Source organism: Castor canadensis, chromosome 14, assembly GCF_047511655.1.
Source record: "Castor canadensis chromosome 14, mCasCan1.hap1v2, whole genome shotgun sequence".
In the NCBI taxonomy this organism is placed as follows: domain Eukaryota; kingdom Metazoa; phylum Chordata; class Mammalia; order Rodentia; family Castoridae; genus Castor; species Castor canadensis.
The window spans coordinates 36,055,553-36,082,799 of NC_133399.1; the positions used below are offsets into that span (position 1 = coordinate 36,055,553).

Below are 27,247 nucleotides of genomic sequence, written 5' to 3' on the forward strand. Positions count from 1 at the left end.
TATTTAAATCATGATTAATGACTACCTCATTTTTGGTTTGACCTCAAGGTCAAGGCCTTGTGCTTGATAGGCAGGTGCTCTAACACTTGTGCCACTCGCCCCCCTCCCCCCACAAGCCACTTTTTTTGCTTTAGTTATTGTTCAGATAGGATCTTGGGCCTGGGGCTGACCTTGGACCTAAATCATCCTGCCAACACCTCCTGGGCCAATTGTAGATGTTGACTTGTTAATTGAGATGAGATCTTGATAATTTTTGTCCAAGGTGGCCTTGAACCTCGACCCTCTCAATTTCTGCCTCCCAAGTAGCTGGGATTACAACAGTGCACCACTCGCCTCTTCTGATGCTAAGATTCTTTTTTTCAATTTTCCACCATTTTAAACAATGTAAAGACTAAGTACCTGTGTGTAAGTATGGTGATTTCCTTAGAATAAATTCCTAAAAGGCACAGACAGCCATATCTGCAAGTTTTGGAAGTGAACTGCTAAATCCTACTCTTACGGTCTATGGTATTTTGTTACCACTGTGAAACTAAGACAGCTGAGTTTTCAGGCAGTATTATTAGTGATAATGACACAGCTAGTAGACTGTATTTGGACTGGGAAGTCAACAACAAATTCCTGATGGTGAACCCTAGTTTTGGCTTCCCTAAGCACAAAGATTCTTGATATTAAGCATTATCCCTGGGTGTGGTGGTGCATGCTTGTAATCTCAGCCCTCAGGAGGCTGAGGCAGGAGGATCGAGTTCCAGGGCAGTTTGGGCTACATAGCAAGACCCCATCTCAAAAAACCAAAACAAATAAACAAAAACCAAAACAAACAAAAACCAGCCAAAGTGATGCAGTGTCTCTAGCTTCTGAACCACCGTCCCCAGAGGGAGCTGGGTGAATTCCTGGAGTTTTGGGAGCACTCTGGGGAGGTCCTAGGAGGGAGACCTAGCAGGGACTGGTCAGGGGCAAGGGGAGCTGCCCTGGGTGCAGGTCAGCCTTCTTAGAGTGGGCTTCCTGCTTCCCTAGGGTGAGGAAGAAGGAAGGAGGTTGTAGATGCTACCAGGATGTGAGTGCTGAGGAAGCAGGCACTTTGTTCCAGTCACTGCCCTCCCGTGTCTGGGGTTGTGCGCCACCTGTCACGCATGTGTGTGGGAGGAACTCACCGAAGCAGGCCTGGTGGCGCTGGATGAAGCCGGGAGGACAACGGCAGGTGAAGGCACCGATGGTGTTGAGGCAGATGAACTGGCAGTTATGCTGCCTGGAGGAGCACTCATCCAGGTCTGTGGCACAGAAGGTCCCAGAGACTCAGGGGGCGGGGCCCGAGCAGTCTGGAGGCGGGACCAGAGCCTGGGGGCGGGGCCCGAACAGCCTGGAGGCGGGGCCAGGGGCGAGGCCTGGAGGCAGCCCTGAAGTGTCAGGGGCAGGGCCACGAGGCAGGGGCGGGACTCCAGGGTGGTAACTAGCTCCATGCCCTGGGGAGGGTGTGAGACCACAGGGGCAGATGGGGCACAGGGTGTGGGGAGCGAGACGTCACCCTTGCAGATCTTGCCATCTTCTTCCAGCAGGTAGCCGCGGGGGCAGGCGCACAGGAAGCTGCCCTCCGTGTTTTTGCAGAGGAAGGAACATGGCTTGGGGTTCTGGCTGCACTCGTCCACGTCTAGAGGGATGCCAGGGTTGAGAGGTCAAACACTCCCAGGGATGGGGGTGCTTAGAGGCTGGGGTCCCCTTCTCAGACTCTGGCTATCCAAAATCTGTGGATATACCTACACAGGAATTGGCACATTTTCTATAAAAAGTCAAATAGTAAACAGAGTTGGCCCTCTGTACATGTGAATCCAACCAACTGCGATGGAAAAAAAATTTTTTAATACATCTGTACTGAATGTGTACAGATTTTTTCTTGTCATGATGCCTTAAACAATATAGAGTAACTACACAGCATTTATATTGCATTAGGTATTGGGAGTCATTTAAGATTATTTAAAGTCTACAGCAGAGGCTGGGATGTGGCTCAGCGGTACAGCCCTTGCTTAGCACATGGGTGCCCTGGGGTCCATCCCTAGGACCACCAAAAGTAAATAAAAAAATAAAAGCAAGCAAATGAAAACTACCCAAATAAAGTATACAAGAGGATGTGTGTAGTTCATATGCAAACACATCATTTTAGCCAGATGCAGTGGCTCATGCCTGTAATCCCAGCTACTCTGGAGGCAGACATAGAGAAGACTGCCATTACAGGCCAGCCTGGGGTGTAGGAGAACATTAGCAAGACCCCATCTCAACCAATATGCCAGGTGTGGTGGTGCGTGCCTGTGATCCTAGCTACACAATAAGGCCACAGGTAAGAGGATCAAGGCCCTAGAAGGCCCTAGGCCAAAAAGACCCTATATGAAAGATAATTTAGAGCCAGGTGCCAGTGGCTCATGTCTGTAATCCTAGCTATTCAGGAGGCAGAGATCAGGAGGACTGTGGTTCAAAGTCAGTCTGGGGAAATAGTTCTCCAGACCTTATCTCAAAAATACCCAACACAAAAAAGAGGCAATTGAGTGGCTCAAGTGATAGAGCACCTTCCTAGCAAGCGTGAGGCACTGAGTTCAAACCACAGTAGCACCGAAACCAACAAAAACCCACACCATTTTATGAAAGAAACTTGAATAACCCAGACTTTGGTGTTTGAGGGGTGTCTTGGAACAAATCCTCCTTGGATTCTGAGGGACAACCACATGTTTGGCTTTGCAGGCCAGGCTGTCATGGTCACAACTAGCCAACACAGCCTTCTAATCAGAAAAGTAGCCACTGAAGGTAAGGCATGGCTGTGTGCTAATAAAACTACTTACAAAAACAACCAAGGGCCAACTTGGCCCCGGGGTTGGAGTTTGTGGTCCCGACTTAGATGAATACCTGCTACATAATGTAAGTGAAAATGTCAGGATGTACAAAATAACGAGGAAATAAGAGCAGAGATGTGGCCCCAAACAGGGTGGAGAAGCCAAGAAAGCTTTATTTCTGCTCTTGGTTTTCTGGTTTCCTCAGGATGTGCGTACCATGTTGGAAGGCTCCAGGGAAGAGGAGGCCAGGAGCTACTTGCAGGGGCCTGGCTAGGGATGGGGCTAGGCTCACCAATGCAGGAAATGGCAGTGGAGTCCAGGGTGTACCCAGCCTGGCAGTGGCAGCGGAAGGAGCCAATGCTGTTAATGCACTCGCCATGGGGGCACAGGTGAGCAAGCACATGGCATTCGTTCACATCTGCGGACAAGCGGGGTAGGACTGCGTGGGATGTGTGGTGACACATCGTGTCACCAGGGCATGCCTCCTTCCTTCTGCTCACCAGCCCTCTTTCCAGAAGCAAGCCCAGTCTCCCTACCCCTTCCTCTTCCAGCACCCCAGCCCATGCAGACACGAACTTCAGACTGCGAGGTGTTCTCGAGCCAGCAGGACACAGTAATGGTGCTCCTTCCACACATACCACACACACACCCAGACAGTGCTGCAGAATCACAGAGACACACACACATACCTCAGCAAAGGCACCTCCCCCAGGTCTAGCCATGTCTCAGAGTCCCTGACACACTTGGTGACACTCTTGCTCATTCCCACACACACATGCACGTGCACACACATGCCTACCTTCACACACTCGCTAGAATCCAGAACACCTTGGCCAGCTCACTCCCTGTCACTGACTTCTAGTCTGTGGATGGCATGTTCCTCTCCCACATCACAAGCACAGAATACACACCAGCTTCTATGCTCACACGCACACATGCACACTCATTAGCAAACCTGCACACACAGAGAACACATACTGGCTCATAGAGAACACATGGCAGCTTGCACTCTCACCAATACACATGCATACACAGGCAAATTCATTAATACAATAATAGAAGGAGGACACACACCAACTATGTGCGTGCTATCACCTCACTAACACACACGCTTGCCCATACAGAGAACAAACACTGGCTGAAGTGCTTGTGCATGCTCACTGGCATGCATGTACTTATGTACAAATGTATACACGGGAACACACCCAGCTCATATACTCACTAGCACACACATACACACGCTCATTAACATGTGCCATGCACACACTCTCGCACACTCATTAATGAGCTTGCACACACACATGTACTAGCTCACGTATCTGCCCACCTGGGCACTGGACTCCATAAACACACACAGCACACATACTGTTCACACACACGTGCACATGTACACACCGAGTGGCTCACACAATCTAGCACACACATCCATACAACCTTGCATGGGACATCAAGGACCCCACCTAGGCCCTCAGTCGTGTAGCCTGAGCCGTGGGGACACAGCTTCCTGTAGGTGGAAGTGCCAGGCAGGGGACAGAGCTCGCAATGGGATCCCCAGGCCCGGCCGCCTCCACAGCAGCATGCAGCCCTGGACACAGCTTCAATACCGCTTGACCGGGCCTGGCACATAGCCTGCAGCACTTCTGTGAAGCACAGCCCCTGCCGGATGTCTGCAGAAAACAGGTAGGGATGGTGGGCAGGAGAACTGTGCCGCCCTGAACCCCTCCTTATGGTGTCCTCCCTATGCTATCAGTAGCTAGGCACATCTGCAGAGGGGGCAATCTGCCCAGTCATTGCCACTGGACACTGTGAGACACCCTCAACAGGCTGGGCTGGGCAGTGATTGCTCTGGGGGAGGCTCAGAAGCTGGGTGGCCTCTTGGAGCCAAGGGGCAGCATGCTTTGGCCACAGACAGAATGGATTGCCAAGGGGTAGAAGGGAATCCAGGGACCATCAGGTAGAGGACAAGAGGTGGTGATGTCCAGGATAGAACAGCAGGGTCAGAGGAGAAAAATGACATCCAGACAGGTGGGAAGTGAGGAGGACCAAATGTAGACTAGATATTGGGGTGAGGGACAGGAGGACACTGGTCATTCTAGGAAGCTGACTTGGGCATCTGTCATGAGATGTGGCTTGGGATGTCTAATAGGCAGCTAGATACATCTGGCCTGAAGCTGGGGGATGGACACCATGCTCAGGGGAGGGAAGAAGAATGGTGGGACAAGCAGGGCACCAGTGGCTCACGCCTGTAATCCTAGCTATTCAGGAGGCAGAGATCAGGAAGATCGCGGTTTGAAGCCATCTTCCTGAGACAGGGTCTCAGAAAACCCATCACAAAAACGGGCTGGTGAATTGGCTTAAGGTGTAGGCCCTGAGTTCAAGACCCAGTACTGGCAAAAAAAAAAAAAAGAACGGTGGGCAGTAATGGACATGTGCCAGGACAGATGGTACCAGAAGGTCATCTGCTGGATTTATTTCCCAGGAAGTGGGAAATCTGAGGAGGGCTCTTTCTTGGGTGATGTGTTGGCCATTGGAAGAGTCATGGGAGATGGGTGGGATTGGGGGGAGGGGGGGTGGCTCTTCCAAAGTGTTTGATTGAAGGGAAAAAAAGGAAGGAAAGAGAGAAACAGACAGATAGACAAGAGACCGAGACAGGAAGAGAGAGAGAGCACATGTGTGCAGTGGACACGTGCGTTCTGATTGGCACAGCAACCCCCTGCATGTCCTCTTTGTACCCCCAGCCCTGACGCCATCCCTGCCTCATGGAGCACCCCAGTGACAAGGAGAGACAGGCAGTAGTGGCTGCACCCACCTAGCTCCTGTCTGGTCACACTCACCATGGCACTCGGTGAGAGTGGGGCTGGGCTGGAAGCCCTCGTCACAGTTGCACTGGAAGCTGCCCACAGTATTGACACAGTGTCCATGAGCACAGAGGCTGGGCTGAGTGTGGCATTCGTCCTCATCTGAGGTGGGAAGGATGAAGGAGACCAGAAGGGGAGGCAGAGCCGCGAGCCAGCCTCCCTACAGGTCCAAAGATCCCCCTTGGGTCTGCCCACAACCTCTTGCTTTGACCTCTCCCCTCTGTGGGGGGTTCCTGCACCCCAGAAGCACCCCATACCTGTGCAGCCCTCCTCAGAACCAGGCTGTGGCTGCATGCCTGGGGGACAGATGCAGGAAAAAGTCCCGATGAGGTTCTTGCACAGCATTCCTTGGATGTGACAATCTTGCAACCCATCTGCACACTCGTCCACATCTTTGGATGACCAGAGACAGGTGTTGGTCAAAGCTGGGTGCCCCATGTCCTGGTCCCAGGCAGGAAGGTCCTGGGTCACCCTCCTCCCCCTGCAGCCTCAGTGAGACCTCAGTGAGGTTCTTGCAGTCCTGCAAGGAGCCTGTCCCTAACAGGAAGAGAGCCACCAGACCCTGGGCACAGCCTCAAGGGGCTCAGGACTGCACTCAGCCCTCCTCCCCTACCACTTCAGGGACTGTGACTCTGTCTGCCTTAAATCATGGCTCCTGGAACATGAAACTCTGAAACAGCCTTGGACCAAGGACCAAGTCCCAGCCTCAGGATTTTGCCCTGACACTATGAACATTTGGGACAAGAAAGTCATTTGTGGTAGGAGCTACTATGTGTGCACTGTAAGATATTTAACAGCATCCCCAGTCACCCACTGTCAGCAGTGTTCCACTCCCCTGTGTGACAATGAAAAATGTCACAGACATGACCATGTGTTCTCTGGAAAGCACAATCACTGTCCTCTCTGTCCTACTCCATTGAGGGCAGGTCCAGCCCCAGCTGTCCCATTGGACTCTGGACCCAGGGAGATCCCATGTGCAGAACAGCAAAGTTTATAAAAGAACCAGAACTCTGCTATAGCTGGTGTGTCCCCAGAGTCCTATGTTAATGGCGTTTGGAGGTGGGCCTTTGGAAAGTGATTAGGACTGGATGGGGTCATAAGGTGGCATTAGTAGATTTATAACAGAAAAACCTGAGCTAATAACCTGTGCCATGTTGTGATGTAGCCCGGAGGCCCTCACCAGATGCAGTGTCATGTCTTTGGACTTCCTGGCCTCCAGAGCCATGAACCAAATACACTTTTATTTTTATTTTTCTCAATTACCCAGTCTGTGGTAATCAGTTATAATAGCAGAAAACAAACAAAGACAAATATTCTTTCCAACAAAGTGCCTACTGTGTGCTCATTTGATTTAGCTCTTTGCACATATGAACTCCCTCAATGCTTGTTCCCACTCTTGAGGGCTCAAGCCTTATTTCTCCATTTCACAATTAGGAAGTGGAGGACCTCAGACCACACCAGGGTCTGCTGAACTCCAGGGCCCAGCGAAGATCGTAAGACCAAAGGTGGGGAGCCCCAGGGCCCTGCCCCCATCTCCAACCAGTGCAGAGCATACCTCGGCACATGGCCCCGTCCTCCCGCAGGGCATAGCCGGCTGGGCAGGTGCACAGGTAGGATCCCTCAGTGTTGTGGCATCGAAAGGCACAGAGCAGCGGGTTCAAGGAGCACTCGTCAATGTCTGTGAAAGTCAGCAGAAACATTGGGTGGTTAGGTTCTGCCTACCCAGCCCTCCAGGCCACCCCTCCAGGTGTCCCTGTCACACAACTGTCCTGGACAGGCAGCAGCATACCCTCACAGGTCACCATGGGGCCAGGCTCAAAGCCATCAGCACAGGCACATTCAAAACCTCCAATGACATTGGTGCACGTGCCTTCTCCACAGGGGTGCCCGACAGAGCACTCATCTGTGTCTGGTTAGGGAAAAGGAAGGAATGGTCAGCACTTGTGAAGCCTCCGTTTTCAACATTATCCCATCTGACTTCTTTTTGAATGCCACAGACTGGATAGGCTGGCTAAGATGCAGGCATGAATATATGTTAAAAGAACGAATGAGGGGGTGAGTGAGTGGAGAGTGAACAGTAGGCAAGAGAATGAATGAGCAAGGGATTGAGGGAACAAATAAAATGAAGTGAATGAGTGTGAAAGAGCAAGTGATTGAGTTAGTGAGAGAATGAACGAGCAAGGGAGTAAATGAGTGAATAATTAAGTGGATAAATGAATGAATTATTACATACCTAAGTGAATGAATGGGTGAATAAGTGAAGGAGTTATTGAGTGCTTGAGTGAATAACTGAGCAAGGGAATGAAGGAGTGACCAAGAGAGTGACAATGAGGGAATTAATGAATGAGTAGGTGAAAGAGTGAATGAATGCATTATAATTGAGAGGAAAAATTAAATGAATGAATGAACAAGCAAGTGAGTGAGTGATCAAGTGATGAATGAATGAGCAAGGGGACAGATGGGGAGATGAACGCGCAAGTGAATGGATGAATGAGTGAATGAATGAATGAGTGAGTGAATGAGTGAAGCATGAGGAGTGAGTGTGAAGGGGCTGGGGCAGGATAGAACGGCTGCTCACCCACACAGCTGATGCCGGTGAAGTCCAGGCTATAGCCAAAGGGACATTCACAGCGGAAGGACCCGTCGGTGTTAATACAAAGGCCATTAGCACAGATACTGGGGTTCTCTGCACACTCATTCACATCTGCAGGCAACAGGGGTTGAGACAAACACCTGCCACTGTGACAACCCCAGGGCCACCCGTGTGACAAGGAAGGAGCCTAAGACTTGGGGATCCATGCAATGCTGAGATGGCAAGACTGGGCTGCTGAGGAGGGGCTCTTAATGGGTGACAGGCTCACCTTCTCTAGTGTCATCTGGTCCTGGGACTGCCCCATGGCCAAAGGGACAGAGTTCCTGAAAAGCAGCTGGACAAGAAGGGAGAGGAAAAGGGGAAGTCAGAATTAGGACCCTGTACAGCACCTAGGATCCTGGACTACTGACGGAAAACTGCAGGAGGAGGAGGAAGGAAAGCACAGGCCATCAGAGTTGTGCACGGATAGGGCAGATGCTCACCACTGCCCTCCTGAGGACACAGCTCACAGGGGTCGCCCCAGCCTTCCCCAGGCCTCTTACTGCAGCAGCACCGGGTCTTGGTGGTGTTGAAAGCTTTGGGCACCAAGCATTTCCCAGCCTCAAACCCAGTGAAGCAGAAACTCTGACGCATGTCTGTGGGATGGCAAGTAGGGGGCTCCATTACTATAATTAAGGACCATCAGCAGCAGGCACCTGCACGGTCCCCCTCCTTCACCCCTACTGAAGGGGCAGAGCTGATCCTACTAGCAGCCAATCAGAACACTTGATGTCCCCAGGCATGGTGATTGGCTCAGGAATTAACACATGACCCACACTGGGCCAATGAGGATCAGCCTTGGGACTTTGGCTGGACAAATGGGAATCCCTTCCACCAATTCCAACCCACTTCACTGCTGTGGGGTGCCCTTGCACGGGGAAGGATCCAACTGGGCCAGTTACTTTTGGATCAGAAGCCCCTTCCTGGAGAAACAAAGCCTCTGATTCCAGGGGACCAGGGGACCCTTCCTGCCCCTAGCAGATTCCAAACCCTCAAACTTCAGTTCCACTGTACTCCTATCGTGAGAAGTTCTCAGGGGCAGGCTAGGATGCTGCTCACCACTGGACCCCAGATCCCCAGAACAACAGACATTGCTCCAGTCCAGCTACAGGCTGTGCTCTCATCCTTTTTGCTCCTAACCTGTGAGAGAAGGCTGGCTTAAGTTGAGTGAGGCTAGCCCTTACTGCACTAGGCTAGCCCAAATGAGATGAAGCCAGCCCAGATTGTTCTCAGCTAGCTTCAACTAACAAAACCTGTCCAGTGAGAGCAACTGCGATTAATCCAGGACAACCTAAGCCCCAGGAACAAGTTAGCCCCCTGTAGAAGTGATCTGTCTAGTTAGAACTCCTGAAATGTTGTAGAAACATTACTGGGTCATATCCCCTTACTGGGTAATAGGACCTTACTCCCCACCACCCTCTTCCCCAAGCCCTGAGTGCTCCCCGAGCTCCAGGCTCACCAAAGCAATGGTGTCCATTGTCAGAGAGGACAAAGCCAAGAGGGCAGAGGCACTGGAAGCTCCCGGGACTGTTGGTACAGGTGCCAGAGAGGCAAAGGTTAGGCTCCTCCAAGCATTCGTTGATATCTGGAGGGGCAGAGACATGAGCTGGGATGGGTACAAGTTAGGTCCTCTGTCACTATGCAGAGGACTTGACTGTGGGGGACAGGCAGATGCAGTGGGGGTCCAGCCCTCATGGGCCCAAGGGCTGAAACAAAGCAGGGAACCTGAGGGCTCAGTATGTACCATAGCACTAGGTTGGGGGGTGGTTTTTCTCCAGTGTGTCCAGAGTATAGGTGTGGTCAAAAAAAGTTTATTTTTAGAGACTTAAATTTTACAAAGTTAACTGAGACTGGGATCAGTTTAACCTGTACTAAATGAAGTCCGCTCATGTTGCACCAGGCTAACCCAGATGGAATAAACCAGAAGGGGCCAAGTCAGACTGTCCACATTAGCCCAATGTATACAAGCTAGCCCATCTTCTCAAGCCAAACGGTCCAGGTTAGCTCAGATTTTGTAAGACTAGCCCAAACAGAAGATTGTACCAGAGGTGGTACAATCCAGGCTATCCTGGTTCAGGTTAGCACAGATTATACAAGGCTAGCCCAAATAAAAGAATAGAATAGAGGTGGTCAAGCCAGGTTGGTCTAGGTTAGTCTAGACTATACAAGCCTAGCCCAATGAGTGGATTGGTCACTCCTGTGGCTAGAAACTGGGCCAGACTGGTCTTTGACCACTTTTTTTTTTTTTTTAAGAGTACCTGGGTTGGAACTCAGGGCTCATGTTTATGAGGCAGATGCTCTACCTCTTAACCTAAGCCTCCACCCATTTTTGCTCTGGTTCTTTTGGAGATAGGGTCTCACTTGTTTCCTGGATTGGCCTGAACTGCAAACCTCCTCATTTAACACTCCCGCCATCACTGAGATGACAGGTGTGTACCACCACACCTAGCTTTTTTCCATTGAGATGGAGTCTCACAAACATTTTTTTGTCTGAACTGCCCTGGAACTGTGATCCTCCCGATCTCAGCCTCCCACATAGCTGGGATGACAGGTGTGCACAACCATGCCCAGCTACTGGATGAGATGGGGGTCTTGTGAACTTTTTGCCTTGAATTGCGATCCTCTGGACTCAGCCTCCTAAGTTGCTACAATTACAGGTATGAGCCACCTGTGCCCAACCCTTGACCACTTATGGAGTGAGAAGTTCTATTATTGGATGCTCTGAAGTGCACTGATACCAAAAACCCATGTCCATTTTATAAGGAAGTCTGTGGACCTTGGAGAGAAAGCCCTGAGCCCAGGAGTAAAAAAAAAAAAACAAACAAAAAACAATCCTAACAGTAACAGTATATGGAGCTGTGTTTGGTGCTGTGCTAGGTGTATTTCTACCTCACTATTATCTGGCTGGTATTCCCATTTTACAAATGAGGAACTGAGGCCCAGAGGTACCTCCCTGTCCCCAGAGCTGGGAGATGGGAATGAACACTCACCAACACAGTGGTCACTCTGCACCTGGAAGCCAGCGGGGCAGATGCAGTGGAAGGAGCCCTCGAGGTTCTGACAAGTGCCGGACCGGCAGGTTCCCGTGAGGCTAAGACACTCATTGATGTCTGTGGAGAGGAGAAGGAGGGGATCCCAGTGCCAAAAAGGAGGCAGAGGGCTCACCAGGATCTGGAGCCAATACCTGCAGTCACTGTTTGACAGCCAAGGGCCCCAGGATGAGCCCTTCCAGTGACAGTCTGGATCCAAGGGAAAGGCTGAGAGTCCAGAAAACAGGGATAGCAGAGAAAGGGTTTATCTGGCCTTAGTGGGGTTATAGGTGGTGCCAGATTGTGTCCTGGGGGCAAGAGGGAGCAAGATACCTTCTAAGATTTCGGATTTTTTTTGTTTGTTTTCTGCAGTATTGGGATTTGAACTCAGGGCCTTGCATTTACTAGGCAGGCACCCTATCACTTAAGCCACGCTCCCTCCTTTTTGCTTTAGCTGTTTTTAAAATAGGGTGTCATGTTTATACGCGGGCCAGCCAGAACAGCTATCTTCCTATTTATGCTTCACATATAGCTAGTATGACAGGCATGCACCACCACACCCAGCTTTTATTAGTTGAGATGGGGTCTTGCAAACTTTTGCCTGGGCTGGCCTTGAACTGCCATCCTCCCAATATCCTCCTCCTGAGTAGTTAGGATTACAGGCGTGAGCCACTACCCCAACTCCTTCTAAGATTTCTGTGGCTTCCATTTAGCTCCTCAACTATTCCTTGTTTCAGAAAATTTACATTTTCAAGACAGTCTCACTCTAAACCACACCCCCGGTGAAAATGGAATGTGCTAGTTTTTTTTTAGTTTAATATTATGCCTTAAAATGCACAGATAGTAAATGAAACCATGCTTGCTCAAAAGTATCAACTGCAGGTAAATGTGACACAAGGGCTGGCTGAGATGGTTTCAGCAGCGTGAGGAGACTTACCCATACAATTCTTCCCATCAGCCGTGAGCTCGAAGCCATCCTGGCACAGACACCGGAAGGAGCCAGCCATATTGAGGCACTGGCCAAATCGGCACACCTGTCCCACCAAGGTAGTACACTCATCAACATCTGCAGGGGGGTGATAGGCAGGAAGGGTCAACCACTGAGCCCGAGGAGACTAAGCCTCCCTTGCACTCCTGTCCACAACTAAGCTGAGTTGATGGCATTGACTTTAATGCATCGAGCATTCATGTATGACTGTCTTCTTATTAGCCTATGAGGAAGGTACCAATATTTTCTAATATAAAACCATGTAAGGCTATGAAAGTGCCACTAAATGCTCTTAGCTGCATCCCACACATTTAGATGATATGTATTCATTTTCATTTAATTAAAAATATTTACTAATTGCCTTTACAATTTCTTCTTGGATCTATGAATTATTTAGGAGTGTGTTGTTTAATTTCCAAATCTTTGGGAACTCTGAGCATCTGAATTCTACCTTCATTCCCTTACAACCCAAGGACCTATTTTGTGTGTCTTCAATTCTTTTATGGCCCAGAATATGGTGTTTCCTGATGAAATTCCATGTACATTTGAGAAGAGTGTGTATTCTAGAATGTTTTATAAATATCATTCAGGTTGAGGTGGTTGATAGTGTTGTGCTTGCCTTCTATATCCTTCTTGATTCCTGTCTACTTGTTCTTTTTATGACTGAGGGAAGCAAGTTGAAGCCATCAACGATAATTGGATTGCTTTACCAGTTCTCTCAATTTTTGCATCATATATTTTGAAGGTCTGTAGTAGGATGCCTATGCATTTATGATTAGGTCTTCTGAGAGAATCGACCCCCTTGCTCAGTATATATATATCTCTCTCCCTTGCTCCTGGAATGGAGCGCAGGGCCTTGAGCAGGCTAGGCAAGTGCTCTACCACTGAGCCACACTCCCAGCCTAATGTGTCTCTCTGATAGCATTCCCACTGACAAGTCTATGTAGTCTGATATTTTTTACTCTGGTAGGTATTATCATTAACTCCCTTTTACAGACAAGAAAGTGGAGGCACAGAGAAGTAAATGACTTGTTTAGAATCACAGAGCTGGTAGATGGCAAAGTTAGGATTTGAACTCACACTGCCTGACCTCAGAGTCTACATTTTTTACCTAGTGTCCATATTTTTTACCTAGTACACTAAACAGGTAGAGAAAGACTTTCTCTCTCTTTTCATCCAAGAAATCATAAAGCTAGAATATATTTTAATTGAATGAAAATGAAAACCTAACATATCAGAATTTGTGAGACGCAGCTAAGAAGCACTTAGAGGCAAATTCATACCATTTAATTGTATTATCCATCTGCCTCCCACCAACTTCAGCTTCAACTCTGACAAGAGGTCCCTAAAGTCCCCCCATTGGCACCAGGTGATTGAAAAGGTATGGAGAATTTTGTGGTTAACTCCTTTTCAGAGGAAATCCAGCCCAAGGTTCCATATGGCTCCCTAGGTAGAGATCTTTGATTGAAGAGGAACCTTCAGGCATGGATCCACTTTTCAGTGGGGAACACTGAGGCCTGGCCATTGACTCATTGACCCAGCCAGCTTACCCACACAGTCCCCATTGTGCGTTGCTACAAAGCCAGGGAAACAGAGGCAGCTGTAGGAGCCAACGATGTTCTTGCAGGTCCCATTTCCACATGGCTGTTGGTCACATTCATCCAGATCTAACAGAGCAAAAGCCCACAAACCCACTCAACTCACTCAATGGCATTGAGTAGCTTAGGGAGAGACTTTCTGGCTGGACCTAGCCTGCCTCCCCTGTACCAAGCCCTCCCTACATGGCTAGGTAGCAAGCCCTACAGGGAGTGGTTGGGAAGTATCCCTGGTTCTATTTATGATTCCCACTTTACAGATGGAAAAATTGAGGCACAGGGAGGAAAAACAGAGTCATTTGCCCAAGATCTTGGGTTCAAGTCATACCTAAGATGCCAAGATTCGAACCTGGGCCTGTCTGTGAGTTAGGATGGATGAACAAACCATCCCCACCCCAGGGGAGATGAAGACCCCAGGCAGAGCCTGGCCTGAGAGGAGGAAGTAGGAGGGGCTCTCACCCATGCACAGGGTCTGGTCCGCCGAGGCCTGGAAGCCCTGGTGACACAGGCACAGGTAGCTGCCCTCCGTGTCCACACAGTCACCATGGCTACAGACATTCGGGATCTCCTCGCACTCATTCCGTCCTGGGGGCACAGGCAGCATGATGTCCCCAGTGTCCCACTGGTGTTTCCCTGAAACCGCCCCCCACCATGCTGCAGCAGGGGAGTCAGTGCCTGACTTAAAGCTGTCCCTCACATAACAAGCTTCCCCCCAGGGACCACGGGTTGCCACCTCCATCACATCTTATTTCACCCTCACAGCTGCGCTATTGATGGGTGCTTATTAGAATAGGGAGAAAGACCTGTGCGAAGCCACACCCCACACATGTCACAGCAAGCAACAGAGCCCACTGCCCTCACCTCCTTCTCCCTTGCTCTGCTGGAGTCTGGCCTGTCACTTCCCTGGGGACCCACTCACCTACACAGGCCCCACTGGGCGACAGCTTGAAGCCTCGGGCACACTCACAGCGGTAGCTGCCAGGGATGTTGACACAGTCTGCATTCCTCTGGCAGGGATGATTTCTACTGGTACACTCATCCACATCTGGGGGGCCCAGCAGACAGAGTGGGAGTGAAAGAGAAGCCCACCCTGACAGAAGCAAGCCCCAAACTGAGCTTCTGAGCGGGTGGTCTCTCTAGAAACAGCCAAGACTGGAATGAGGATGGTTATGGGGGAATGGAGAGCATCAGCAGGCAGGTGTTAGTTCTGTTATTCAGATAGGGAAACTAAGGCTCACAGGGTATTTTACATGGCTCGCCCAGTGGGGGACTGGTATCCCACCCAGGCCCCAGGGCTGGGGACAGAGTGAGGAGGTGGCACCTTCGCAGGTCAGCAAGTTACTGTTGTACTCGAAGCCCAGGGGACACTCGCAGCGGAAGCTCCCAATTTGGTTGATGCAGATGCCATGGGCACAGATGGCTGGGATCTCCCCACACTCGTCAATATCTAGGGGTCACAGTAACCATCAGGGACTGCCCAGCCCTGGGGACTTTCTGGGGACAGTGAGCTCGGGAACCCACTAGTCCTGGAGTGTAGCAGATGTGGTCACAAATCACACATGTTGCACAAATCCTGCTGAGGTCAAAATGCATCCACTCACACCAGAAAGAGGCCAGGATGTGCAAGAATGGCAAGAGCAGGAGAGAGTGTTACTCTCAATTGAAAATTCATATTTTAAGTTGGTGCCAATGGCTCACGCGTGTAATCCTAGCTATTTGGAAAGCTGAGATCACAGGGTCGCAATTTGAGGCCAACCTTGGGCAAAGAGTTGGTAAGACTCCATTTTCAAAATAATCAGAGCAAAATGGATTGGAGGTGTAACTCAAGTGATAGAGCGCTTGCTTTGCAAGCTCAAAGCCCCTCCTTCCTGAGGGAGGGAGGGAGGAAAGAAGGAAGGTCACACATTTCCCGTGACCTAGCAACCCTGCTCCTCACAAGCTACAGAAACTAAGAGTGCTGTGTGAGCAAGAAAACTGGAAGAGGGGCTGGGCACAGTGGGGCACACCTGTAGTCTCAAGTATTCAGGAGGCTGAGGCAGGAAGATCACTTGAGCTTAGGAGTTCGAGATTAGCCTGGGAAACAGAAGACCCCGAGAAGAAGGAGGAGGTGGAGGAGGAAGAAGAGAAGGAGGGAAGTAAAGAAGGGAAGGAGAAGAAGGAAGGAAGAAAAAAATAGAATGAAAAGGAAAAGGAGAAGAAAGAGAAGGAGGAGGAAGAAGAAAAGGAGGAGGAGGAGGGAAGAATGAAAGCAAGGAAAGAGAAAGAAAGGAAAGAAGGGAGGAAGCGAGGCAGGGAAGTAAGAGAGGAAAGAAAGAAGGAAGGAAGGAAGGAAGGAGAAAGAGAAAGAAAGAAAACTGGAAAGAGACAGTACTTAGCAAGAAACTGAACAATTGATTGATTAATAGGTAATGAAATATGAGCTGTGAATATTTTGTGGAATATTCTTTAGCCATATGAAGCATTGGCACATGAACCCTGAAAACAGGATGCCGGGTTAAAGAAGTCATACACAAAAAGGCAAATATGGCAGGACTCTGGAAGTGTCAAGAAATGGCATATCAAGAGAGAAAGATTTGACAGGCACCTGTGACTCAAGCCTATAATCCTAGCTACTCATGAGGCAGAGATCAGGAGGATTGTGGTTCAAAGCCCGCCCGGGCAGATAGTTCAAGAGACCTCATCTCGAAAATACCTAACACAAAAAGAGCTGGTGGGGTGGCTCAAGGTGTAGGCCCTGAGTTCGAGTCCTGGTACCACCAAAAAAAAGAAGGGGCAGAGCAGTGATTGCTCATGGGGACAGGAGTTCTTTCTTTTCTGTTTTTTTGAGGCAGGTCTCTCTATGCAGCCCAGGTTGGCCCCAAATTTGCAGTCCTCCTGCCTCAGCCTCCTGAGTGCTAGGATTACAGGTGTGTACCACCATGTCTGACAGGATAAGTTTTTGTTTTGTTTTGTTTTTGTAATGAAGATGTTCAAACTTAGATGGGGGATAGTTGCTCAACTCTGTGAACTCACCAAAACCCACTGGATTGTGTACTTTAAATGAGTGACTTGTGTGGCACATGAATTATATCTCAATAAAGCTCTTCCTCCCTCTCTCTCTCTCTCTCTCTCTTACAGTTGACCCTCCATATCTGTGGGCTTTGTATCCATGGGTTCTGCATCCACAGATTCAATCAACCTTAGATCAAAAATATTTTTTTAAAAAATAGAATCTCAGGCTGGGCTGTAGCTCAGTGGCACCTGTGCAAGGCCCTGGGTTCCATTCCTAAACAGAAAGAAAGAAAAGAAACTGCATCCAGGGCCCAGTGTGGTGGTTCACACCTGTAATCCCAGTACTTAGGAGGCTGAAGTAGGAAAGTCATGTGTTCAAGGCCAGTCTGGGATATATAGCAAGACCCTGTCTCAAAAAAAAAAAAATCTATGTTGAATGTGTACAGACTTTTTTCTCACATTATTCCCTAAATAGTACAGCATAACAACTATTTCTGTGCCATAGCCTTAGAAGTTATGTAAAGATGAGGTAAGGACATGGGAGGACGTTCATAAGGTTGTATGCAAATACTATGTTATATTTTATTTTTGTGGTTCTGGGGATCAAACCAGCCTCGCTCATGCCAGGAAAGTGCTCTACCTCTGAGCTTCATACACAGACCCTGTGCCATTTTATACAGGGACTTGTGCATCTGTGGATTTTGGTGTCTATGGGGAGTTCTGGAACCAATCCCCAGTGGACAGCAAGGAAATATGTATAGTTACAACTATAGTTATATACACACATACACACACACATACATACACACACACATACATATACACACACACATAAAAATACACACAAACATATTCACACACACACACACACACACACACACACACACAGCCTAAGTGCCACAGTAGGGACTAGCTCATGACCTGGAGTGCAGCCAGACTGTGGAATGTTCCAAAGTGAGACAAAGAGGAAGGCCACACTGCATATGGCCACTTCTTCAGTTTTGGGTAAAAAGGAGCAAGTCAGGGGCCAGTGTACCAGGTATTGTAGAATTTATGTAAAACTCTCCCAGAAAGTTGGCTTAATGCTTTCAACATGGGGAACCTGTATGTGTCATGAGTGAAAATAATTCTAGAAACAAACATTCTAGGTGTAAAGCATAAGCAATGTTCAGGGAGTGGAAGGAGACAGACCTGGGCGGTAACAAGAGGAAAGTGTGTTTTCTCTGCACATCCCAATTTTGTAAAAGTAGGAGAAGACCTCTGTAGGCTTCAAGCAACTAGAAGCGCATTCACCAAACAAGCACCACACAGCTGAAATTAGGCGCTCAGGTGTAAAACTGCACAAAACCCTGTTTAACTTACAAAGAGAGTATTCTGTCATTTCTGTTACATAGTAAGACTAAAGTACTTCATACCCATGTACAAAAACAGAATAATGAAACCTGTTAAAAACTGTTTTTAAAATGGGGGGAGGGAGGATAAGGAACAGTAAAAGGGGGTGAATTTGCTCAAAGTACACTATATGCATGTTTGGAAATATCACAATGAAAGCCCTTTGTATAATTAATATGTGCTAATAAAAAATTAGAAAAAAAGAAAAGGAAGAGAAAGAAAGAGAAAAAGAAAAAAAGGAAGCATTCTTGGGGTGGGATTCCTGGGGAGTTGGAGGTACAGGGAAGATGGGGAGAGAGGGTGGGAAGGAAAGAGCTGGGGACAGGGGAAGGGAGAGGAAGAGCCAGAAGGACTGGCGCTCAGAGGTGATGGGCGGGGGGCAGCTGTCACTCACCAAGGGGCTTCCCCGTGTGGATGTCAATGACGAAGCCGGGGACTGGGTTCCCACACAGGATCTGGTAGTCAGCTGGGCAAAAGAGACCAGAGCTGCAGACCAGGTCCACACCCACTCCAAGAGACCCCCTCACCCCTGAAGCTGTCCCCATCTTTAAGCGGCCCTGGATTGAAGGCTGCTATAGTCCCATGCAGTGTGATCTTCCAACACACAGATGGTGACCTCCGTCTCTTCCTTGTCCAGGAAACACCAACCATGCCTCACCAAACACCAAGCGCCAAGACTGCTCAGTTATCACTTCAAGACCTTCACCCCGCCCCACTATCCCTCCAGCAGAAATTCCTGCCCCCAGCCATGAGTATAGCCGTCTGTCTGAATGTGACCAGCTCTGTCAAGCAGCCACACCTTTGCACAAGCTGTTCTCTCTGTCCACAGGGTCCTTCTCTCCTTACCTTCCTCAATGCTACGGTTTGATGTATCTCCCAAAATTTTACGTTCTGAAAACTTAATCTCCAAAGGCATATATTGATGGTGTTTGGAGATGGGGCCTTTGGGAGGTGATTAGCATTAATGAATTCAAAGAGGGTGATAGGAGTAGGGCCAGGATGGCATAGTGGCTTTAAAAGAAGAGGAAGAGAGCCAGGCATGGTAGCACATGCCTGTAATCCCAGCTTCCCTGGAGGCAGAGGTAGGAGCATTGTGATCCAAGTGATAGAATACTTGCCTAGCAAGCATGAGGTCCTGAGTTCAAACCACAGTACCAGCAAAAAGAGAGAAGAGGAAAGAGGGAGAGGGAAAGAGGGAAGAAAGAGGGGAGAGTGAGGAAAAAAAAAGAGGGAGGGGAAAGAGGGAGGGGAAAGGGGAGATTATGGGGAGAGGGAGAGGGAAGAAGTGGGAAGGGAGAGGAAGGGAAGAGATGTAGCTACAGGCCAAAGATCACTGAAGAACCCCTGGAGTCACCAGCTGGTGACTAAGAAGAGGTAGGAAGAGTTTTCCCTTGGAGTCTCCAGAGCACAGCCCTGCTGACACCCTGATTTTGAACTTCTGTCCTCCAGAATTGTGACAGCCCCCTCCCCCAAGTTGATGATAAAGGGTTTCCAGCAGCCTCAGGGAATGAACAGACTCACTGCGTCTTTCTGCTCATTGCCCCACGTCCACGGCTCTTTCTGCATCCTGGTCTGGCTGCTACATCATCCCAACATTCTGCTTTGCCTTGTTAGAGACAGGCTCTCGCTTTGTAGCCCAGGCTGACCTCGAACTCACAATCCTCTTGCCTCTGCCTCTGAGTAGCCAGAATTACAGGCCTGTACCACAGTGCTGGCTTCTAACAGGTTGTTTATCATGTGCCACCATCCTCTGCTCAGTCCTGCCAGTAGCTGTTTGCCCTTGCCGTTCCCTCACCTGGACCCCAGGCTCTCATCAGGGGTCTAATCTTCCTCTGAATTTCCTCAACTCTCTGTCTTCCCCAGCCCAGGGTTGGGGGATGTTCTAGGTTTCTCTAACCCTCTGTGCTTTTCCCCCTGGTCCAGGCACTCACCAAGCCCCACCCACTAACTAGCTCTGTAAGTCTCAAAGAGCTTTTCCCACCACCGACCAATCCTGAATTCACAGAGTCTGCAAAATGTTTGGCCCACCTGAAATCCTGGTTTCCATACACAGGAAGGTGGCTGACTCTCCAGCTCTCATCAGAACAAGGAGATGAATAGTTTAGAACCCTCCGTGCACTGTGCTAGGAGGGGGCCAGGCTGGGGGGCAGGTGGAGAGGAGGGCACTCACGGCTGGCAGGGGTGGGGCAGGCCTCACAGGGTCTGTTCCAGGCCCGGCCAATGTTGTAGGAGCAGCAGCACATCCTCCGGGTCACGTTCAAGGGCAGCTCGTTCTCACACGTGCCGTTATAGTGCCGGGAACACACACTCTTTCTCATGTCTACAGTCAGCATCAGCGGGGAGAAGAATGGGTGGGGTCCGAGGAAGAGAGGGCCAAACAGATGAAGAGCTCATTGATGGACAGCTCTCCTCCCCAGCACACTATTCATATTTTGGCTTTTCTTGGGCAATGCAAAACCTGAGCAACTCTTCATGGCAGCCCTGGGCTCTCGTGTCCTGTCATACTGTTCACTGACACATGTCAGTTGTTATAGCAATTACCCTCCTCCCATCACGACACCGCCTACCCATGCAGTGCTTGCCGCCGTTGACTTGCAGGTACTCCGCAGGGCAGACACAGGTGTAGTTCCCCAGGGTGTTGTAGCATGTGCCAGGGGCACAGATGCCTGGGTGCACAGAGCATTCATCGATATCTGCAGGGGAGGGGGACTGGCGTCAGTGTCCAGCGCCTGTCCGAGTAACTCCAGATCCCAAACTCAGCAGTTACTTCTTTACAGGCTTCGATTTGGTTTCAAAATCAGTTTAAAATTGTACAGACACTTTAGTGATATGGAATGCTATCACAGGGTATAACATGATAAAAGTATGCAATGATACCAATTCTGTTAAAAAAAAAATGACCTGAGCTCATATGTTCATTTTGTTATCACTAAGAAAGAGCAGCCGTGTGGCCATAATGTGAGGTGACAGAAAGCAGGAGCCCCATTGAGAAAGTGCAGTCACCCTCCCCTTATCCTTGTTCCAAGACTCCCACTAGAAGGCTGGTGGAGTGGCTCAAGTGGTACAGCACCTGCCTAGCAAGCTTGAGGCCCTGTGTTCAGTCCCCAGTACACCAAACGAACAACAGTCAGGCACCGCTGGCGCACACCTGTAATCCTCGCTACTCAGGAGGCAGAGATCAGAGAACTGCAGTTCAAAGCCAACCCCAGGCAAATAGTTTGTGAGACCCTATCTTGAAAAACCCAACATAAAAAAGGGCTGGCAGAGTGGCTCAAGTGGTAGAGCTCCTGCCTAGCAAGTGTGAGGCCCTGAAACAAACAAATATACAGTGGATGTCTAAAAATATAGATACTACCAAATCCTATATTTACTATATTTTTCCTACATTTCCTGTATTTTTCTACTTATGCTAGAGCTTAATTTACAAAATTAGGCACGATAACAACAAAAATTAATAATAAATAAGGATAATTATGAAATATACTGTAATAAATATTTAAAACTTTGCTGTTTATTTCTGGAATTGTCCATTCAATATTTTTAGATTGATCATGGGTAATTGACACCATAGAAAGTTGAAAATGTGATCCAAGCATAATGGCTCACACCTGTAATCCCAACTATTCAGGAGGTAGAGATTGGGAGGATTGCAGTTTGAGGCCAGTTAGTGAGACCCCATCTCAACCAATAAACCAGATGTGGTGGACCATACTGGTAACCCCGGCCATGTAGGAAGCATAGGTAAGGGGATTGCAGTCTGAGGCTGGCCAAGGGCAAAAAGTGAGACCCCCACATGGAAAAAAAAACTCAAAAAGAAAGTGAAAATGTGGATAGATAAGGAGGATCACCGTATTACAGAGGGAAAAAACTGATTCTCAACCTACTCTATCCCTTTAGTTCAGAGGCAGCAAACGTAGATATTTTTTTTTTGAGGCAAACTAAAGTTTCTAATAGTAATTATTCAATCTGTCATTGTAGTATAAAAGCAGCCAGGGACAACATGTAAAGTAATTATGGTATTTACTGTACTCCAAGAAAACTTTAGTCATGGCCCTAAAATTTCAATTTCATATAATTTCCATGTGCCCAAAAATATTCTTTTGATTTTTCCCCCAACAATTTAAAAAATGTAAAAAGCATTTTTAGCTAATGGGCTGTTTAAAAACAGGTGCAGAATGTAGTGCTAGAAGTGATGTCACCAAAAGTGACTGAGTAAGTGACAACCATTCTCCACTCCTATTAGGCAAAGAACTAAAAGAAGAAAATTCAACATTTGCAGAACTTTGGAATGTAGTCAAAAATTTATGATTAAAAAAAGAACTATGAGCCAGGTGCCAGTGGCTCACACCTGTAATCCTAGCAACTCAGGAGGCAGAGATCAGGAGGATCACGGTTTGAAGCCAGCCCAGGCAAATCATTCACGAGATCCTATCTCAAAAAACCTCATCACCAAAAAGGGCTGGTGGGGTGGGTCAAGGGGTAGAACACCTGCCTGGCAAGCATAGGCCTTAAGTTCAATCCCAGTGTTGCTGAAAAAAACAAAACAAAACTATGAGCTGGGTGCTGGTAACTCCCACCTATAATCCTAACTACTTGGGAGGCTGAGATCGGGAGGACCACAGTTCAAGGCCAGTCCAGAAAAATAGTTCCCCAAACTCCATCTCCAAAATAACCAGAGCAAAATGGACTGGAGATGGGGCTCAGGTAGTACAGTGCCTGCTTGGCAATAATGAAGCCCCAAGTTCAAACCCCAGTCCTACCAAAAACAAACAAACAAAAACACTATGCCATGTTGTAGTAGGGGTGCTCTGTGGCATTTTCAAGAGTCTCTTACCCTCCCCCAACTGCAGACCCACAGCAGCCAAGAGAACCTTAGAGCAGCAAAAGAGAAGTGACATATGTCATACAAGGGGTCTTCAATTAGGTTAACAGACAATTTCTCTTCCGAAGCCACAGAAAAGAAAACAATGCTAGGAAAATATCCTATCATCTAAGAATTCTGTATTTGGCAAAACTATCCCTCAGAAATGAAGGAGAACTTAAGATAGCCCTAGAAAAACGAAAACATAGGGAGCTCATCTCTGGTAGACCTTAGAAGAAATACTAAAGTCTTCCAAATAGAAGAAAAAGACACTGGAGAACAACTCAAAGTAATACAGAGAAATAAAGGACAATGAAAATGTTGGCAACATAGTAAATATAAAAGCCAGCGGTATTGTATTTTTTTCCCTGTATGATTCACGAGATAAATGCATAAACAATTATTTTTTAATTAGAGATGAAAGTTTACTATGTTGCCCAGGCCAGTCTCAAACTCATGGGCTCAAGCAACCTTTGTGCCTCTGCCTCCCAAGTAACTGGGACTACAGATGTGCACCACCATGCCTGGCTAAAAACAATAATTATTAATAAATGTTAACAGGCACACATTTTATAAAGATGTAATTGGTGATAAGAACAACATGGAGAGGAGATGGAGATGGAAAAGAGCAGAGTTTTGTATACTATCATAACTGAGTTGGTATTAAACTTGATTGTTGTAAAGTTAAGATGCTAATTGTAACCTCAAAACAACGTCTTGAAAACTTGAGAAAAAACTTGAAAAGTGTACAGAAAAAGAAACAATCAATGAACATAATATACCACATTCACAACCAGTTGGTGTTGCTGCTGGGAGTATAAAATGGTGCAGCCACTGTGCCATGACTTGAACCAGAAATGAAAGTGGAGACATCACTAACAACATTAAGAAGGCTGGGCTCCTGTAGAATACAGTTGTCCTTATGTGGATTTCCATGCCTGACTGGACGTAGGTGCTCAGTTACTACTGGCTGGAAGAGAAAGGATGGATGGATGGATGAATGGATAGATGGGTGGGAAGGTGGGTGGATATACAGATGAATGGATAGGTGGGTGGGTGGATGGATGGATGGATGGATAGATGGATGGGAGGGTGGTAGATAGATAGATGGATGGATGAATGAATTTGTAAACTGCATCAAAAGAGTTCAGGCTTGAGGATCAGAAAGGTGGGTTCAGAGCTGGTCTCCATAGCTGGTGCTTCTGGACAAATCTTTTAATCTCCTTGGGCCTTACTTTCTGCATCTGAAAAATGGGATCAAAATAGGAAAGCTTCCCTCATTGGGCTCTTGTGGTGACCAAATCACAAACAAGGATTCTCAGCACAATGGTAAACCACAGCCCTGGACACCAGCTAGCTGTTGGCCGTTACCATGATGCTCACTCAAAAAGAATAAAGTGACAGGTGAATTATGCTTGAAGAAAAAGTGAGACTGTTCCTTCTTATCTTTTCCTTCCCACCTGTTACCTCTGGGCTTGGTCAGCTTTGCCCTAAGGGAGGAAGGGCATGGTTTTTGTTGTAAAGCCAAGTCACTTCTTAGTGGGTAAAGAGCAGAACAATGGTGGGGCGGGGGATTGTAGATGGATGGATGCGAGAGGAAGAGGCAGCAGAGTAGAGGACAAACCAAGGCATTCAGATACAACCTTCTCCTCCCTAAGTCTTAAGAAGCTCAGCAGGGCAGCAGGAAGGGAGGGGAAGAGCCTGATGCAGCCTGGGGAGAGGTCACACTCACCCTCACAGACGCGGGTGTCCTCTTTGAGGTGGTATCCACGTGGGCACTGGCACTGGAAGCTGCCAAAGGTGTTGGCACAGTCTCCTCCCTGGCACAGACCGGGAAGCTCCTGGCACTCATCAATGTCTGTGTGGAATAAGGAAGCTGGGCATGGGAGCTAAATCCCAGCAGAGGACTGGGGGGCCCACAGGCTCCTGTGGGCTCCCTCAAGGATCCCCAAGAGCTCTCCTATGGTTGCTGGATATTTGGAGGGTCTACCTCAAAGGCTGGACCCAGACTCTCTTGAGTCAGTGCTAGCCTGAGTCCAACTCCTTTTATCTGTGTCAATCTTGCCATCCATGAGAGTTCCCTCAGGTTGTAATGTCTTCTCCAACCTCATCACTCCCTGCACATGGGACTGATGCAAGGATGGATGGATGGCTATGAAAAGTAGTAGATAGGTAAAGAAGCAATAGGGTCAATGGGTGAGAAGATGAATGAGTGGGTGGATGAGTAGGTGGATAGGTGAATAGATGGATGGATGGATGGATGGATGGATGGATGGGTAGATAGTGCATGGGTGGATGGGGGGTAGATGGATGAGGGACAGTGGATGGAGAATAGATGATGGGGGATAGATGGATGAATGGGTACACAGGGGATGGGTGGATAGAAGGTAGATGGCTGGGGATAAGTGGATGGGTGGGTGGATAAGTGGGGAATCAGTGGATGGATAGATGAAGGATGGCTGGATGGGTGGAAGGATGGAGAATAGATGAGTGGATGAACAGATGGGTGGATAGAGCATCAATAACTAAGTGAATGGAGGATGGCTGGATGGCTGGCTGGCAGGACGGATGGTGAGTAGGTGAACAGATGGGTGGACAGTGGGTGGATGGATGGAAAGGCAGATGGATGGAAGGATAATAGGTGGATAAGTGAATGGATGGAAGGGTTGATAAGTGAATGTAAGGATGCATCAATGAACCAAAAAGCAAAAGAAGAAATGGCTGAAAGAATAGACTAAACATTCAATGCAAACTGAAAGCATAGCCTGATTCTTCTGCCTGGTGTCTGGGTGGAGGATACGACTCCCAGGCCACCCAACTTGGCCCTTTAGTGAGGTGGGGATGAGAGAAAGTGTGTCAGTGGGTGGATGGATGGGTGGATGGATGGACGGATGGCCTCCCAGGAACTCACCTTCCAGAATGACAGTGATGGGATTGGGCCGAAAACCCTCACCACCTGGGCACAGGGTTCTGTATTCAGCTGCAAGAGAAACAGGCGCTGATGAGAAGCTTGGTGGTGGGGCGGGGAGGGGGGGGGATTGGGACAAAATCTGAGGGAAACAGGAGGGAGATCCCCTGATAAGGGCTGAAGAGTCACAGCCCCCATCCCTCTGCTACACCAACTACATTTACTCATTCCCTTAACCTCTTGGGGCCAAGAGACCTTCACCAGTCTTGGAGCTGTGGCTGTGGCGGTGTGAGAGGGTAGATGTTAAATGTGGATTTATATTCAGCGTGTGAGCAGATGGCTCATGAGGTAGTGGCTTTGCATATGCTGGTCCCACTGCACTGCACACCCTTGCCTTTACTCTTCTAGGAAAACTCCTATTCATCTTTCAAAACCTCACTCAAGCTTCCTCCTGTGGGAAACCTTTCTTTCACACCTTCCTCTCCATAGCTTCCTCTTGGGCCATTGGCTAAGCCTCAATTCTCTATTCTCACAGTCCTGGGACTGTGGGTTCACAGGTGAAAGGCAGGTGTGCAGTAGCTGTAGCTTCTTCTCTAAATCCCCAGTCTCTAGGACAAAGTATAGAGGGACTCATTGTTTGTTGATTGACTGAGCAATGGATGACTAAAACACACAGAGAATTTGCAGAAAGTGACCATGGAGAGAGGTCTGGCCCATGAACTGCCAAGAGCATACTGTGTGACTCTGGATGAGACTCTCTCCTTTCTTGGTTCTCTATTTCTCTGTCCCCTAAAGCCTTCTGTGTGCAGAGATGACCCTAAGGTTCTGGGTCTCTGTGGCTGAAGCCACAGTTCCTGCCTGCCCTGCAGGGACTCACTGGTGTTTCCCACGGGGCACAGTTCACAGGGGTTGCCCCAGGCCTGGCCTAGGGAGCAACAGCAGGAGGCTCGGGTGACACCAACTCCAACCTCAGCACTGCAGGAAATGCCACTGTCCCCTCGGTCATGGGTGTCCAGGAAACAGTTCCCTGCCCGGGTGTCTAGAGACGAAGAAGGGGATAGTTAGCAAGTTGTGGAGAAAAAAAGCGTGTGTGTGAGAATGTGCATGTGTGCGCATGCACCTGTGTGTGCAACGGTATGTGTACACAAGTACTGTGCACCCGTGTGTGTACCTGGGG

At 48.6% G+C, this 27,247-nt stretch overlaps 1 protein-coding gene across 1 annotated transcript in view; it reads right to left on the minus strand.

The window, feature by feature from the left end:
* The window catches only part of Fbn3 (fibrillin 3), a 62,406-nt gene that overhangs the window by 6,459 nt on the left and 28,700 nt on the right, over positions 1-27,247 (minus strand). The window contains exons 37-60 of the mRNA XM_074054252.1: positions 26,948-27,109; positions 26,074-26,142; positions 24,895-25,020; positions 20,869-20,994; positions 20,472-20,621; positions 18,696-18,767; positions 15,240-15,365; positions 14,838-14,963; positions 14,378-14,503; positions 13,874-13,990; positions 12,273-12,401; positions 11,297-11,416; positions 9,766-9,891; positions 8,750-8,902; positions 8,536-8,601; positions 8,253-8,378; positions 7,464-7,583; positions 7,230-7,352; positions 5,932-6,066; positions 5,651-5,776; positions 4,277-4,483; positions 3,109-3,234; positions 1,523-1,645; positions 1,152-1,268 (exon numbers count right to left, since the gene is read on the minus strand). Of these exons, the coding sequence (XP_073910353.1) occupies positions 1,152-1,268; positions 1,523-1,645; positions 3,109-3,234; positions 4,277-4,483; positions 5,651-5,776; positions 5,932-6,066; positions 7,230-7,352; positions 7,464-7,583; positions 8,253-8,378; positions 8,536-8,601; positions 8,750-8,902; positions 9,766-9,891; positions 11,297-11,416; positions 12,273-12,401; positions 13,874-13,990; positions 14,378-14,503; positions 14,838-14,963; positions 15,240-15,365; positions 18,696-18,767; positions 20,472-20,621; positions 20,869-20,994; positions 24,895-25,020; positions 26,074-26,142; positions 26,948-27,109 (2,997 nt within the window). The remainder of the gene's footprint in view (positions 1-1,151; positions 1,269-1,522; positions 1,646-3,108; positions 3,235-4,276; positions 4,484-5,650; positions 5,777-5,931; positions 6,067-7,229; positions 7,353-7,463; positions 7,584-8,252; positions 8,379-8,535; positions 8,602-8,749; positions 8,903-9,765; positions 9,892-11,296; positions 11,417-12,272; positions 12,402-13,873; positions 13,991-14,377; positions 14,504-14,837; positions 14,964-15,239; positions 15,366-18,695; positions 18,768-20,471; positions 20,622-20,868; positions 20,995-24,894; positions 25,021-26,073; positions 26,143-26,947; positions 27,110-27,247) is intronic.